The sequence below is a fragment of the Periplaneta americana genome, chromosome 2 (assembly GCF_040183065.1).
Source record: "Periplaneta americana isolate PAMFEO1 chromosome 2, P.americana_PAMFEO1_priV1, whole genome shotgun sequence".
Classification (NCBI taxonomy): Eukaryota; Metazoa; Arthropoda; class Insecta; order Blattodea; family Blattidae; genus Periplaneta; species Periplaneta americana.
The window spans coordinates 195,614,568-195,630,110 of NC_091118.1; the positions used below are offsets into that span (position 1 = coordinate 195,614,568).

A 15,543-nucleotide genomic window follows, 5' to 3' on the forward strand; every position below is an offset into this window, starting at 1 on the left:
TGTTAGGAAAGAGAGAACACTACACCCACCCACGTGGTCTGTGTTGCCACATGTACATTTTACAGTTCAGTATCACATGCTTTTGAAGAATATCAGTTCTTGTAAAATTATATTACCATTATTGTTCAAAGCTGCCGGTGGCCGATTAATTTTTTTATGTTAAAATAATGTAGTTTGGAGTACTTTCAATTTCAAATATATTTTTTACAAAACTGACAACTTGGCTGTTGTCCTGTCTAGTAGAAAATAAATGGAAGTGAATTTCAGGGGCCAAAAAGATCTGCGATACTAACGTAGAACTACTTCCTCTTTGTTTTATATAAATCTAACTTCAACTTTCAGATATCCTCGAAAGTTTCAAACCATGAGTAGTAGCTTATATAAAGTGCAATGAATAATATATTTTGTTTTATAATTTAAAAAAAAAGTTTATATGGTGTCTTTCATAGCTTTGAGTTAAAACTGTTTTTATTGTGTCTCCTCCTAGATGTGTTATAGGCTGGTTGAAAGCAGCATCGTTAGATGGCAGCGGTAGCGAGCTTGCTGCACGGCCAGTCTGTTTTTTATATTTCCCGCCCATGCGCTGATTAAAAGGAGGATCTCCTCCCTCTCCGTTTATTTACTTGCTTTAAAACTCTGCTTCTGTCTCTCGCCACTAGTGCGCTGTTTTCTATGTTGTCTATTAACTGCAGTAAAGGAGGAAAGGATTGACTTTCCTCCACACAAACAATCTCGCATCCTTCTCACAGTTTTCTAGCAGCACATGAGTGCGCGTCGTTTAAAACTCGATCAACCGAGGTTTTCTTATAGCTGTGAACTTAAAAATTATCGAATCTTCCTCGAATTTCAAGGCACATATTTCATTTGGTATTTACTTTCAAAAGAAGAAAAATGTGAGGAGGACATTCCTCCCTTCCCTCCCCGAGAAACCGCCACTGGAAGATAGGCTTTTCAGGCTCAAAACACATGTAAGGTACGCACTTTATAAATAACAATTTACTTATATTTCAGTTATATTACACTTAACTATGTACAAAAGTAATGAAGTTACATTCAAATTAACACAATAGAATCATCTACAATAATTGTAACAGCAGCAATTTTATTGCTATTTAATGCCTTCTAGCTCACGTATTTCATGAACAAGTTGTTGCCAGTACTAAACATTTAAAATAATATCAGAAATAAAACACAACACAGCAATAAACGACTAATATGTAAAATCCAAGACACTAATGGTATACTTCACATCACACTAGCTGGTTAAACTTTGCAGTCTTGAAATATAATTAAAAGTATTTACTTTATAAATAGTTTCCTTATATTTCAGTTATTATTTCGCATTTACTATGTACAGAAGTAATGAAGACTCAGTCATATCAACACAGTAGGTATAATATCTGCAACACATTGGTTCTTAGTGTTTGATGTCATCTTCATCACATATTTCAATGAACGAATTCTTACCAGTGATAACTATCTAAGTTAATATCAGAGATGAAACAATGCACAGCAATTAGATGACATAAATTCAAGACACTAACGGTGTACTTCGCTGCACGTAGAATATTCTGGGAAATTATCTAAGTAACGCGTATTTACATCATCTCTAAGTAAATCACAATAATACTGAAAAAAATGAAAGCAATAACGTATTGAAACATAGAATATTTTACATTAAATTTAACTGGATTGAAATTACATATGCATTTACTAACTATTCTATCAAAAGGTCCTCGTAGACTTTGTAAATTATTTCTATAAGCACTTCAAGAAACAAATGACCAGGATCTTCATGGTAGTCAAAAGAAACTGAAAGAATGGCTTCTTCAAGAAATGTTTTGTACAAAAATATACAGCAAGAGCCAAAAGTCACGATCGAATGTTATATGTTTAGTTACAAAATAATGAAAGGCGAGTTACCAATAAAATTATCATTGGGCCATGTTCTTTCAATGTTGTTACTAATAAAATTATCATTGGGCCATATTCTGTCAATGTTGTTACTAATAAAATTATCATTGGGCCATTATTCTTCTGATATTGTTACCAATAAAATTATCATTGGGCCATATTCTTCTGATACTGTTACCAATAAAATTATCATTGGGCCAAATTCTTTCAATGTTGTTACTAATAAAATTATCATTGGGCCATATTCTTTTGATATTGTTACCAATAAAATAATCATTGGGCCATATTATTCTGATACTGTTACCAATAAAATTATCATTGGGCCATATTCTTATGATACTGTTACCAATAAAATTATCATTGAGCCATTGTCATTAATTGAAGCGTCAGCTGGAACAACGTTACATTTGGTAAAATTTACAGGAGCTGCAAAAATGTGTACAGATACAACGTTGTTCTTATAGGGTAGCAAACTTTTGAGTGGACAAATTTCACGTACTGCATTGATGGACAGTTGCAAGCCAAAGAGTATAGCAAGGTAACATGACATACAACATTATTACACGGAAACACGCCGAATGAAAATTTTGTAACTTACAACGTTGTTCCAGCCGACGCTTCAATTAATTCTCTCTTTTCGAGTTAGTACAGTTTGTAACGCAACATACAACATCTCATCGTGACTTTTGGCTGTCTCTGTATACAAAAATATATTGCTGATGGTACTATAGAAATCACAATTAAATATTTTTCCGAAGATAATGCGAAGCATTCTGTAACAAGCCAATGATTACCTTCAAATTTATTTACCTTAAAATTACGTAGCACATTGGTAATTTTTTAGAACAAAGCAGTTGCAAACATATAATTCCTGAAGTTTCGTGAAAGAGTTCTCTGCGGTACTTAAAAAGGTATATTGGGTCGAATTTCATGTGACTTATGAGAATAGTATGCGACTACTGGATTGTGTTCTATGAGCACAAAAGATAACAGTAGGCTCTATAGACCTAAGTGTGGCATAGCTTCACGTCTGTAACAATACATCATCCATATTCAATGGCATGACACTGTTCATCTGGACTGTACAAGTCTGACAGATGAAGTATGTCCCTCGCCCCTGAAGAAGCATCGCAGAAGATCTGATAAAAATGTGAGGTGAGAAGGGAGAGGAAACTTCCAAATATACAGGGTGATTCAATAAAAGCATGCAAAACTTAACAGAAAATAGGAGATGCTCTACAAAAAATTTTGAGATAGGAAACTTGAGGATCTGCCAAGTCAGATTAAAGAGATTTGAGTTTAAACATGTCTATTGCTATCACTTACTGTTTTCCATATTATCTACATTTGAGGAGTGGACTTCCAAAATGCAGTTTGTCCAAAATTAAAAAAAAAAAAGAAAAAGAAAAAAGCTGCTTCAATGTAAGTGTTTATGTAACCTCTATATTATATATATATATATATGATTTTCGAGTCAAAATGGAGTAATTTTCGCAGTTATACAGGCGTTAAGTTGGTTTGGACATTTGTTCATTTTCCACACAGATATATTTTGCGTGTTCCTTAAAAAGAAAACTTGTACAAAACTACTTTTTGAAAGTTCACTCCTAATTTATTAGTTACATTTATTTACACTTATTATTTAAATTATTATATAAAAGCTATATAAAACCCTTGCACTACCAACTCTCCTCTATGGAAGCGAAATTTGGGTTCTGACACGAAGAGATATCAGCAGATTAAGAGCAGCTGAAATGAAATATCTGCAACGAACTGCAGGATACACACTTCTGGACCACAAGAGGAACGAGGATATACTGCAGCAACTCAACATGCAACCATTAGAAGAAAAAATTACAGAATACAGAAACAGATGGCTTGAACACATTTCTCGTATGGAAGCTGGCCGGACACCCCAAGAAATGCTAAAATACCTCAAGGACGACGACGACCTGGACGTCCACAGAAACGTCTATTGGATCCTGTATAGCTGGAACCGAAACAGGCCAACAATGGCCTAATTTCGTGCCTGGAATATTATGATGATGATGATGATGATGATGATGATGATGATGATGATGATGATGATGATGATGATGATGATGATAATTTCAATTATTATTTAGGTCCATTTATTTATAATTTTAAATTATTTGCGTATCATTTACAAATTTTGATTATGGTAACAACATATTGTAAATGTTCTGTGATTAACACTTTGAATGGTAAGAAAGGGTCTGTCATTGACTCACATCATGTTTTGTAATGTCACTATGTAAATAGGCCTACAATAGATAGAATCACTTTGTGGACGACAGGTCAACAACAAAACATTATGTATTGCCTATATGTAATTAATAAATGTAAATATTAAATTTAAATAATAAATGTGAATAAATGTTGGTGGTCACCATTTCAAGTACCGGTACCTGTTGTGTGGTACAAAATGGTATGTTGTTAACACAGATTTATATGATTTGAAAATTATTTTATAAATGTAAATAATAATTGTAAATAAATATAAAAAATGTAAATAAATGTATACAGTATAATAAATACAGATAATATGGAAAACAGTATGTGATAGTGATATACATGTTTAAGCTCAGATCTCCTTAATCTGACTTAGTAGACCCCAAGTTTCTTATCTCAAAATGTTCTGTAGAGAATCCCCTATTTTCTGTTCAAATTTTGCACGCTATTACTCAATTACTCTGTATTTTGCTTCAGTATTTTAAACTGGAGTCAGTACCAGTACCTATATTAAAGCCTGCTCTTGAGACCTTAATAAATTAAGATGGGATTAAACCAGAGAAGTCAAACAAGTACACTTCCATCTGGATTGTCTATTCTTCCTATGTCGAAGGAGTGAACAGTGACCCAAACTAATATTCTTAGAGACTTCAAATAATTTTACATCCTAAAGAAAATCAAGATGAAAAACAACAGGAGGAAAAGTAAGAATAAAGTTTGTAAGAGAAAGGCTCCTCTACACGTTTAGTTTCTTTGAACTAAAAAAAAAAAAAAAGACTGTCACATGTTCCTCAGAAAAAAAAAAGTGTTCTAGTATTAAATCATATTGTGATTTTTGATAATAAAGTTAGTAAATTCATGTCTAATTCATTTTTTCTTTTGTATTTCGATGGTGCAGTAAGTAACAACAGTTTTAAAACTTCGAATTCTAATTTTTATTTGTTTTCCTATGGAAATTTTATATTTAATAATTTTTTTAAATTTTAACTGCGATAGAGTAAATGCATATTTCACATAACAAATTAAGTTAATTTCAGAATTCCGAGATCAGAGTAATTTTTTTTAAATAAATTATCAATCCTATAAAATAATCACGTTTCTTAAAAGTTACTTAACTTCAGGTTAAGTAGCACAAGAAATTTGATTATTTTATAAGATCAAGTAATTACATGTATCTGATTCCAGAATTTCGAGGAGAAGTTGTCCACTAAATGGGTGGAGGTCCATTGCGTCGAATCGTTACATATGGATGAAGAAGTTCTTCCCACGTGACCCACGAGAAGGGTACGCATCTCGTGGACTGTGCTGCGATGGGCACGAAAGTGGACAGGAGGCTCCAGAGGGCTGCGCACAAGAGCAGGAATGTGGCACAGCGCCGCGTCTGTATCAGCATGTGGTCCACATTCAGGGGCACAACATTGTCCATCAGGGCCGTGCGAGTCTGATAGATGAAATCTGATGCACTGTCTCTGTAATATACGAAATCTTATTAGTCTCATTTTCTTCAGAATCTAAAAATGTTAGGAAAACAGTTGTTGTTTAGTCAACTGACCGAAGACAGGTTTGAACCTGCAAATCTAGTCTTTCAGGTGAAGCTCCCTGTAAAGCAGATTTGAATAATTTCAAGGGAAAAATTGTTCCGGGGCCGGGTATCGATCCCGGGACCTCTGGTTGAACGTACCAGCGCTCTACCACTGAGCTACCCGGGAACTCCACCCGACACCGTCTCAACTTTTCCCTTTATATCCACACAACTCGTGTGGGCTGACGAAATGCCAGAGACCCACAGCGAGTGCACACAATCTCTGTGTGACTTGGAATTGTGGTTTTCTGTTAACGTACACAGTAACGTATATATTATGCAAATCTAGTCTTTCAGGTGAAGCTCCCTGTAAAGCAGATTTGAATAATTTCAAGGGAAAAATTGTTCTGGGGCCGGGTATCGATCCCGGGACCTTTGGTGGAACGTACCAGCGCTGAACCTCACAAGTGACACTCATGAGGCAACTAAGCCAGGAAATAATGGGTTAGGTTGGCCAGTTTCTTTCCCCTTAGGACAGGCATGTCAAAACCCTGCACATTATGCAGTCGCGCACATTGTGCACTTGTCTCTGTGCGATGTGCAGTTCCTATTCCCCTACCTGGAGGGAGTGAATCGGCTTGGAGGGGAACGCGACAGGGCTGTACATTACCTGCAGTAGCAGGTAACACAGATCAGTACGGGTGCTCATTAAGCTGCTGTGATTGTGAATGCATTATGGAATATAAAGTGAGGAGTCCACAGATATAATGAAGAAGAGAAATCACGAATCATATAACATAACTGTTATGATGTTTTCCTCAGCCAATAGTAATTATTTTAAAATGAAAGGCTTTCATCATATCGTGTGGACCTAATACTGATGTGATAATTTAAATCATATTAGTAAAGTTCTCAAAATATGTTATTTGCCAGCTCTTATTTTATAATTAGGACTCTCATGGCAAGACAAACATGACAATTATGTTGTTTTGCAGTCTGTACTAACACAGCCATCAATGGTTAGACGACTTACAATTTTTATTTGTTAAGCTGATAAGTAATGAGAATATTGAGTGAAGAATATATGTGAGGGTCTTGAGGTTGTAAGGGAAGGAAGAAAGCAACTATTTGTAAGGCGGAAAAATTTTCTGGAAAAATAATACATAATGGCGAATTTTCCATTTCACGTTACTATATTATGTTAATATACTTGCGTTAATAAATCTTTAAACCTGACATAAAGAAAATGTCCTCACTTCACAGCTTGTGAACTACTCTTTTAACTCAATTCAGTAACTCTCCCAACTTGCTGATACTTGCTCTCATCGTTTTCCTAATAAACTATATATAAATTTAAATTCAAGCTTAATTTATCCAGTTTATTAATAATAATGTGAATTTATATTAATATACAGCAAGGAAATGATTCCAGTGTAAAAGCCTCACAATGTCCTATTGCATATAATTGCGAGTAAAATATTTTCTTTAACATTTGTGCACCAATGGACCCAATAATGCTTGAGGAGCAATGAAAGAGTATTACTTTGAAATAATCAGTACCTACTACGTAAAATGAAATACTGTGTTCGTTTTTTGTTGTTTCGAAATTACTGCAATATTTATATTTTCTTCAAATACTGTATACAAATCATGTAAATAAATGATTCTTTACAAACGACTGCATTGTGAATTGTAACTGAGTAAGTCTATTGTTTCTTGTGTTACAATTATTGTCAAATATAGACACTGACAATAATTGTGTTTTTTGCTTCTGCTAAGTATGTTTATAATGTCCAAATGTCAATTTAATTGAACACTAGAAGAGCAGAACAGATTCTTGTACACCCCTCCCACTAAGAACTGGTAAGAGCAACACGTGAATGATGCAATCTCCACAGACCGGCGATCCGCGCACATACACTGTACTTTCAGTGTCTGATTTCTGACATGCCTGCCTTAGGAAAACAGTATAGTCCTTTTTTTCTCCTTACCCTCCCTTGGCTGTTCCCTTACCCTTCTGTCCACTAGTGGCGTAGCATGAAATTTTGAGCAGGGGAAGCTAACTCAAGTTGTCTTCCATGCAATATGAGGAAACGTATTACAAAAATATAGTCTTAAAATAAATAGTAGTCAATGTCAAATCAGCAGTCGAAGATTGGTTGGAACCTCGTAACACCAATAATGCACGACCTCAAATGATACATAGTAAAATATGATTTCATGGTTTACACATATCTCTAATAGACACGTATACGTATGCCATTCGCTCACTCCCTGCCATACTTAGATAAATCACAATATTAACGGTCAATAGATACAGTACGTAAGTATGCGTCTGTCTTGGTTGTGTCCTTCATTGACAGGAAGGGAGTCGGTCATTTGTTTTTTAGATCACACTTTTGTTCGTAAGTCAGTCTTAATAATAGAATTGTCCTAAAAAATTCAAGTAAATCGGTGTCAGGAACTGTTATTTTACTCATTATTTATTATATCAGCCACAATGCACACTAACGCTTCAACTGAACACAACTGACGAAAAGGGATAACTCGGAAACTACTTATTTTCAATGTAAAAGCTAGCTTCTTGCGAGCCTTGCGACTAGGGTAGTTTAGTTAGAAAGGGACGGAAAATCTGCGGGGTGGATTACACAGAAGAATGAGTGTAAGAAACCAGTCTGCTTGGAAGCTGGTGTGTGCAGGCTTCTTGTTTACTGCTGCATCACAAATAATCCTGAGCTGCCGCATCACAATATTTAACGCGTAAATATAAATTCTATTAAAATTAATAAATAATTTTGTCCATAAACTGCAGGTTTATTATGAAATTATTATTAACTGGGGAAGCTGAGGTTTTTAGCTTACATTGTTGCTACGCCACTGCTGTCCACCACCATAACCCTTATTGATGAATTATGCTTTCAAGCTGCTGATATGCAAGGTGGCTCAGAGCCAACGGACACATTTCCAAGGTTCTCCCATCAAAGTCAGTTGTTTATTAATTTTCTTTCAACAATGTAAATAAAATACCAAAAGATGCATTTAATATGTAATATTAAATCATATGTTGTATAGATCATATTAAGAGATATAAGGGCCATATGCGGAGACAAAGAGGAAGACAGAAAATAGGAAAAATTGGAGAATGCTGGGTTTGCAGTGAAAGACCTACCCTTAGGCAGAACACTATGAATGAATGAATGAATGAATGAACATCTTGTTGCCTTGCACCATGCATTACCTGATGATACGAGTAAAGATAAATCTGAAATTATTCTAAATGTTTTTCTTGATAGTATAATATAAAACACATGTTAATGAAATACCTATCAGAGTTATTTGTTTTCATTATATTACCGTATTTCTACTTCTTCTTATTTGGTATTACAGCCCAGGTGGGCCTTAACCTCCTCTATGGCTCTCTTCCATCCTTCTCTATCCATCGCCAACTCCCTCCAATTCCTTATTCCTAATCTATTCACATCCACTCGTACACAGTTCCACCATCTTGTTCTCGGTCTTCCTCTTAATCTGGTTCCATCTGGGTTGTTATTGAAGACAATCTTCACTTTCCTTGTTGTTTCCATCCTTGTGACGTGTCCCAACCATCTCAGTCTTTGACATCTTATGTGCGCCTCCAAATCCGATTCCTTATACAGTTCGTATATCTCATTATTATATCTGGCTCTCCATCCATCCACTGTTTCAATTGCTCCGAATATCGTTCTTAAGATTTTCCTCTCAAATACTGCTAGTTGTTTGCATGTATTTTTATTCAGACCCCATGTTTCTGTACCATATGTTATAATGGGTCTTATTAGGGTTTTATAAATCTTGATTTTGATTTCTCTAGATATTATTTTATTTTTAACAATTGGTAAAAGTGAATAATATGCCCTGTTAGCCAGATTTATTCTTCTTTGTACCTCATTCCTTAGGTCATTATTTGCTGTCAATATTGATCTGAGATATGTAAATTCTTTTACTTTTTCAAACTTGTATGTTCCCATTTTAACTTCCTTCACTTGATCATTTTGTCTTTTGGTGACTGACATAAATTTAGATTTCTTTGTATTTATTTTAAATCCCAGCTTCTGAGTTTCCTTAACCAATGCTATCAAGGCTTCTTCAACGTCTTGTATCCTTCTTCCGGTGATGATGACATCATCCGCATAGCCTAAAATCTGTTGTGTCTTATTAAAAATAGTTCCATTAATTTGGACTTCTGATTTTATTATTGCAATGTGTAGGGCTATATTAAACAAGAGAGGTGCCAGCCCATCTCCTTGCCTGGTTCCTTTCTCCAATTTAAAATTTTCAGTTGTGATCTTTCCTAATTTCACTGTTGCCTTTGGTTCAGATGACATAATTCTGCATACATTTATCAGTTTCCTTGGAAAACCGAGTTGATGCATGTGTCCCCATATTGTCCTAAGTATTAGATTATCATATGCAGATTCAAAATCTAAATCGATGTTCTGTTCCCAGCATTTTTCTGTCTCTTGTCTCATTATGAATAGCTGGTCCACCGTCGATCTTCCCGGTCTGAATCCGCACTGATAGTCCCCTACTATTCCTTCCATATATGGTAACATTTTTTTATATAGGATGTTAGTCAAAATTTTATAAACATATTACCGTATTTATCCGCGTAATAAACGCACTTTTTTTTTATTTTTCGATTTTTGTAACAAAAAACTGAGGTGCTTCCTTTATGCGAGGAAAAAATGTTAGTGAAAAAAAAAAACACATATTAAAGTTGGACCAGCTCGAATGCTGAAATAATTGATAGAATATGAAGAGTCCACTGCAAGAATGATGGATGTCACTTTCTTGTCGAAAATGAACCAAGACTGTCAATGCATAGCTTAAGACATATAGAATGTACATAGAGAGTTATATGGCATTAACACTGATAGTCATTGTCCAGTAATGACCGGAAAATCACAGTTAAGCTTTGAGCGCTAAGCATTTCAAACTTTCAATTGCTTCTCCTGCAAAATGTATTCCAAATGACATCCATCATTCTTGCAGTGCACTCTTCAATTGTAAACAATATATGGGCTGTGACTAATTTAATAACGATTCGTTGCAATTGCAAATTATGCTTTTAACCATTTTGGGTTTATAGTCAGATCTGTAAATAATGGATATCATTGAATGAACCGGTCCTTTTGAAATATTTGTGATTTTCACTACTACAATTAGTGTTACGAATAAATAAGAAGCATTTTTATTGTTTTAAGAGAATTTTTTTTTTTACTGGTTTGGGTTTATTATTTTGTAATGTATTTTCTGCTGACTTGTTGGTAACTCTATTACCAACAAGTAAGCAGAAAATACTTGAGACAATCGTTAATTAGTAGTAGTTGTATAAATAGATGATAACTTGTAACAATGAATACAGTGACAGTAAGACAAGACACGTTATCATTATTATTAACACTAGCCTTACCTCATACACTGTCAGATCCAGCAACACTGTTATCATTTGTTACAGATACACATTCCTCTATGCGTCTATTATGCGCAATTTTTTTTTTTAATTTTAACGCGAAAAATTGGGGTGCGTCCATTATGCGGGGACGTCCATTACGCGGGGAAGTACGGTATTACATTCAGAAAATAGTAAAATAAAATTAATTGATGAACTAGTGGAGTTACTCGTGTTAAATATGTAATATTTGTCCGGCTTACAGCTGTTTCAGTGCTTCACGCACCATCATCAGAGCCTACTAGATTGCGGCGTCATCTCGAACTTCTCTGCCTGTTAGGAGGGTGTGTTTTATTGTTGGAAGGTGTTGAAGTGTGGAGTCGAATAGTGTGTGTATACTAGACATCACCATAACAAAAATCGACAACAAACACTTCTTCAAAATATATAGAAAACTAACCACCACCACCACACACATACACAACACATCTAACCACCCCATACAACACAAACATGCTGCATTCAGGACAATGGTACACTGATTACTCAACATACCCATGAACCAACAACACTACAATGAAGAAGTGAACACAATCAAATACATAGCACAAGAAAACGGATACAATCCAAACATAATAGACAACATCATAAGGAAGACAAAACAAAAACTTAACAAACACAAAAATACACAAAACACAACACAAACACAAGAACACAAGAAATACATCACACTAACATATGAAAACAAAAGCACACATAAGATCGCATCTTCATACAGAAAACACACTACAAAGACATCTCAACACACAAAAAACACACTACAAAGACATCTCAACACACAAAAAACACAAACAAATAAATACGACCACACAGGTGTATACAAACTCAAATGTAATAGTTGCGACAAGTTCTACATAGGACAAACAGGCAGATCATTCCAAACACGTTACAAAGAACATATTAAAGCTATAACCAGAGGACACAATACATCTACATATCCCGATCACATAACCAATACTAACCATACATACAATAACATAAATACGGACATGGAAATCCTACACACACAACCCAAGAACCAAAAACTCAACACACTAGAACAATACGAAATATACAAACATACTAAAACATACCCCAATCAAATCCTCAACACACAGATCAATTTCAGTACACACACACTATTCGACTCCACACTTCAAAACCTTCCAACAATAAAACACACCCTCCTAACAGGTAGAGAAGTTCGAGATGACGCCGCGATCTAGTAGGCTCTGATGATGGTGCGTGAAGCACTGAAACAGCTGTAAGCCGGACAAATATTACATATTTAACACGAGTAAGTCCACTAGTTCATCAATTAATTATATTCAAGTGTTAAAAGTGGTGTACGCAAGATTCAAAATGGAGTAAAATAAATGTTGCTTTTTGCCAAGTTTGTTTATATTATTTCATACTCAAAAAAACTAGCACAGATATACAAAATCGTTGTATTACATCTTATGTAAGTTATGTGGTAAAAAACAAAATGGTGTGGGAGAAGTTAGGGGTACAGTTTCAGTATTAATGGCGTTCATCTTTCGGATGTAATTTTCCTCGCTCTAATTTTCTAGTTAGTTAGAAAGTTATTGCAAGTCATAATGTGTCAGTCGGCTCTAAACCACTTTGTATTAATCGTTGTTGTTGTGGTGATACTGAGTAAGAATTAGAAAAAGAGGAGAAAGACAAGAAAAGAGGAATGCAAAGCAGAGGAGAGGAAAAGATGAAAGAGAGGACGAGGAGGAGAAAAAGAGGAGGAGAAGGAAGAGGATTTTGAGACTGAAGAGGAAGAAAAAGAAAGAAGAGGCAAAAGAAAATGATTCAAGGAAGGAAGAGGAACAAAGAAGAAAGAAAAAAGATAAAGATGGAAAGTACCCTTTTTTAACTTCACTTTCATTTTTCATTTCATTTATTATATTCCATAACCTTACATCAGCACTGCAGCTTTGATATATGCAACAAATCAAGAGTTATACAAAAATATACAATACACAGCAAGCAGATTAATTCAGTTTACAAGTATAAACAATTCATCAGTTGAGAAGAAAGTATGGGTATGCAGAAATGTTGTTAATTCTGTTCTGTACCTTTTCTCTTGGCCCTTCAGAGTTTTAAGATATTAGACAGTGCACTGAAGACCGTAATACATGAATAGTGGACTCCTTTTTATAACAGCTGAGACTAACAGAGGGTAGCTGGAGATCTGATTTGTGTCTTATATTAAAATTATGAATGTTTCGTTCATTTTTCTATATACACTTTTAACACTTATATATCACTGATTAAACTTCTAACTTCTTCACTGTGTTAATATTTAGGATTTACCTTGCTTGACTAGTTTCGAAGTGTTATCCTAAGCCTAGTGGAGATCTCGCGCTATCATCTGGTTTCCTGTTGTGGTGGGTTGTGTTCATGATTGTGTCGAAAAAGATGTGTGTTTTGAAATTGAGTTGAGTGCTCAGGATGTGATGCAGGTTTGTTTCAGTATGTTTATAAATTTCATATTGTTCTAGGGTGTCAACATTGAATATATCTCTCACATATATCTCACATTGAATATATCTCTCAGAGACTGTCTAGAGTCCTGTATCTCTTAAGAGTAATTAGAGATAAAATACCCGGGCAGTACCTAAGAAGTCTTTATTTTGCTTCTTTTCATAGCATATTGAAGTATGGAATCCTGGTGTGGGGAAACAGCAATAAACTTATGGAAGTCCTACTGATTCAGAAGAAAGCAATGAATTATCACAGAAGTACCAAGCAAAGCACATTGTAAACCACAGGAGTCTATCTTAACAGTTGTTAATGAATATATTCTGGAACTCCTTCTTTACATCAAGAAAAATCTTTATGGCTTCACCAGTAGGATGGATGAACATGAGTATAATACTCGTAATAAAGAAAAACTGGACATATCATTTTGCAGACTATCCAAAGTTAAAAGTAGTCCAACATGTTGGGCTGCAGGATGTTCAACATGTTACCACAGGAAGCACAGGAAGTGTCACTAGACATATTCAAAGTCAAAGTGAAAACGTGGCTTCTTAGAAACCCATTCTATTCTGTGCAAGAATATTTTGAGTTTGAAAATTAAGCTGTAGATATTTTTTAGATTTCTTTCTCTGAATGTTATTATTATTTTGTAATATATTAGGAAATTCTCATAAATTGTTAAGTTAATTCTTGTTTTATTCTATATAAACGGAGCAAATCTAATATTTGTGATCAGTGTGTTACAATTTTCATCTAGATATTAGCCTATTTTTGATAATATTGACTCTCAATTGTAAACTCTAAGGAGTATTTTGATCATTTTGCTTTATGTTTAGTGTTGTAATAGAATAATTTTCATTTTTGCACGATAATTTCACACGTGTAATTTGACAATGTCATTAGCTTTTGCTATAACGATAGCTAATAAATACTATACTATACAAGTTTATGGTTTTTTGTCTGAATGTATAGGCCTAGTATTTTCATGTCGTTGTCTATGTTACTGTAGCTGTGGTTGGAGTTTGTGATGTGTTCTGCATAGGTTGAATTGTTGTGTAGTTTGGTTATGGCTGTGATATGTTCCTTGTAACGTGTTTGAAATGATCTTCTAGTCTGTCCAATGTAGAAGTCATTGCAACTGTTGCATGATAGTTTGTAAACTCCTGTTAAGTTATATTTATTTGTGTGTCTTGTCTGTGTGTTAAGATGTTCTTGTAGTGTGAAATTTATAAACATATAAAAACATACCCACATCACATCCTGAACACTCAACTCAATTTCAAAACACACACCCTTTTCCACACAATCATGAACACACCCCACCACAACAGGACGCCAGAAGATAGTGCAGGATCTCTATTTCGAAACTAGTCAAGCAAGGTAAGTCCTAAATATTAACACGGTAAAAAAGTTAGAAATTTAATCAGTGAATGTTTTGATTAGTACGGTACTGAATGTATCTTGGTTTATAATATAAAACATCAGCAGAGAAAGAATGAAGGCCTACTCACAAGGTAAAGTCAATATTTTTAAATTTTGAAAAATAATTTTACATGACGACCTTCATGGATATCTATCATTATCCTTAAAGCTTTCTTTTGTAAAACAAAAAATATTTAGCTTGAGACGAGTTGCCCCAGAATATTAATCCATATTCCATTATAGAATTTTTAGTAGGTTATTTTACGACGCTTTATCAACATCTTAGGTTATTTAGCGTCTGAATGAGATGAAGGTGATAATGCCGGTGAAATGAGTCCGGGGTGCAGCACCGAAAGTTACCCAGCATTTGCTCATATTGGGTTGAGGGAAAACCCCGGAAAAAACCTCAACCAGGTAACTTGCCCCAACCGGGAATCGAACCCGGGCCACCTGGTTTCGCGGACAGACGTGC

General features: G+C 34.7%; 1 protein-coding gene across 5 annotated transcripts in view; it reads right to left on the bottom strand.

Moving 5' to 3' along the window:
- Positions 1–981: 981 nt before the first annotated feature.
- The window catches only part of LOC138694994 (inositol 1,4,5-triphosphate receptor associated 1-like), a 383,890-nt gene continuing 369,328 nt past the window's right edge, over positions 982–15,543 (bottom strand). For 3 of the 5 annotated variants that reach the window (XM_069819250.1, XM_069819251.1, XM_069819249.1), the window contains one exon: positions 982–5,636. In XM_069819250.1, coding sequence (XP_069675351.1) covers positions 5,375–5,636 — 262 coding nt within the window. In that variant the 3' untranslated portion in view covers positions 982–5,374. The remainder of the gene's footprint in view (positions 5,637–15,543) is intronic. The other 2 variants (XR_011331033.1, XM_069819252.1) reach the window with 2 other exon arrangements.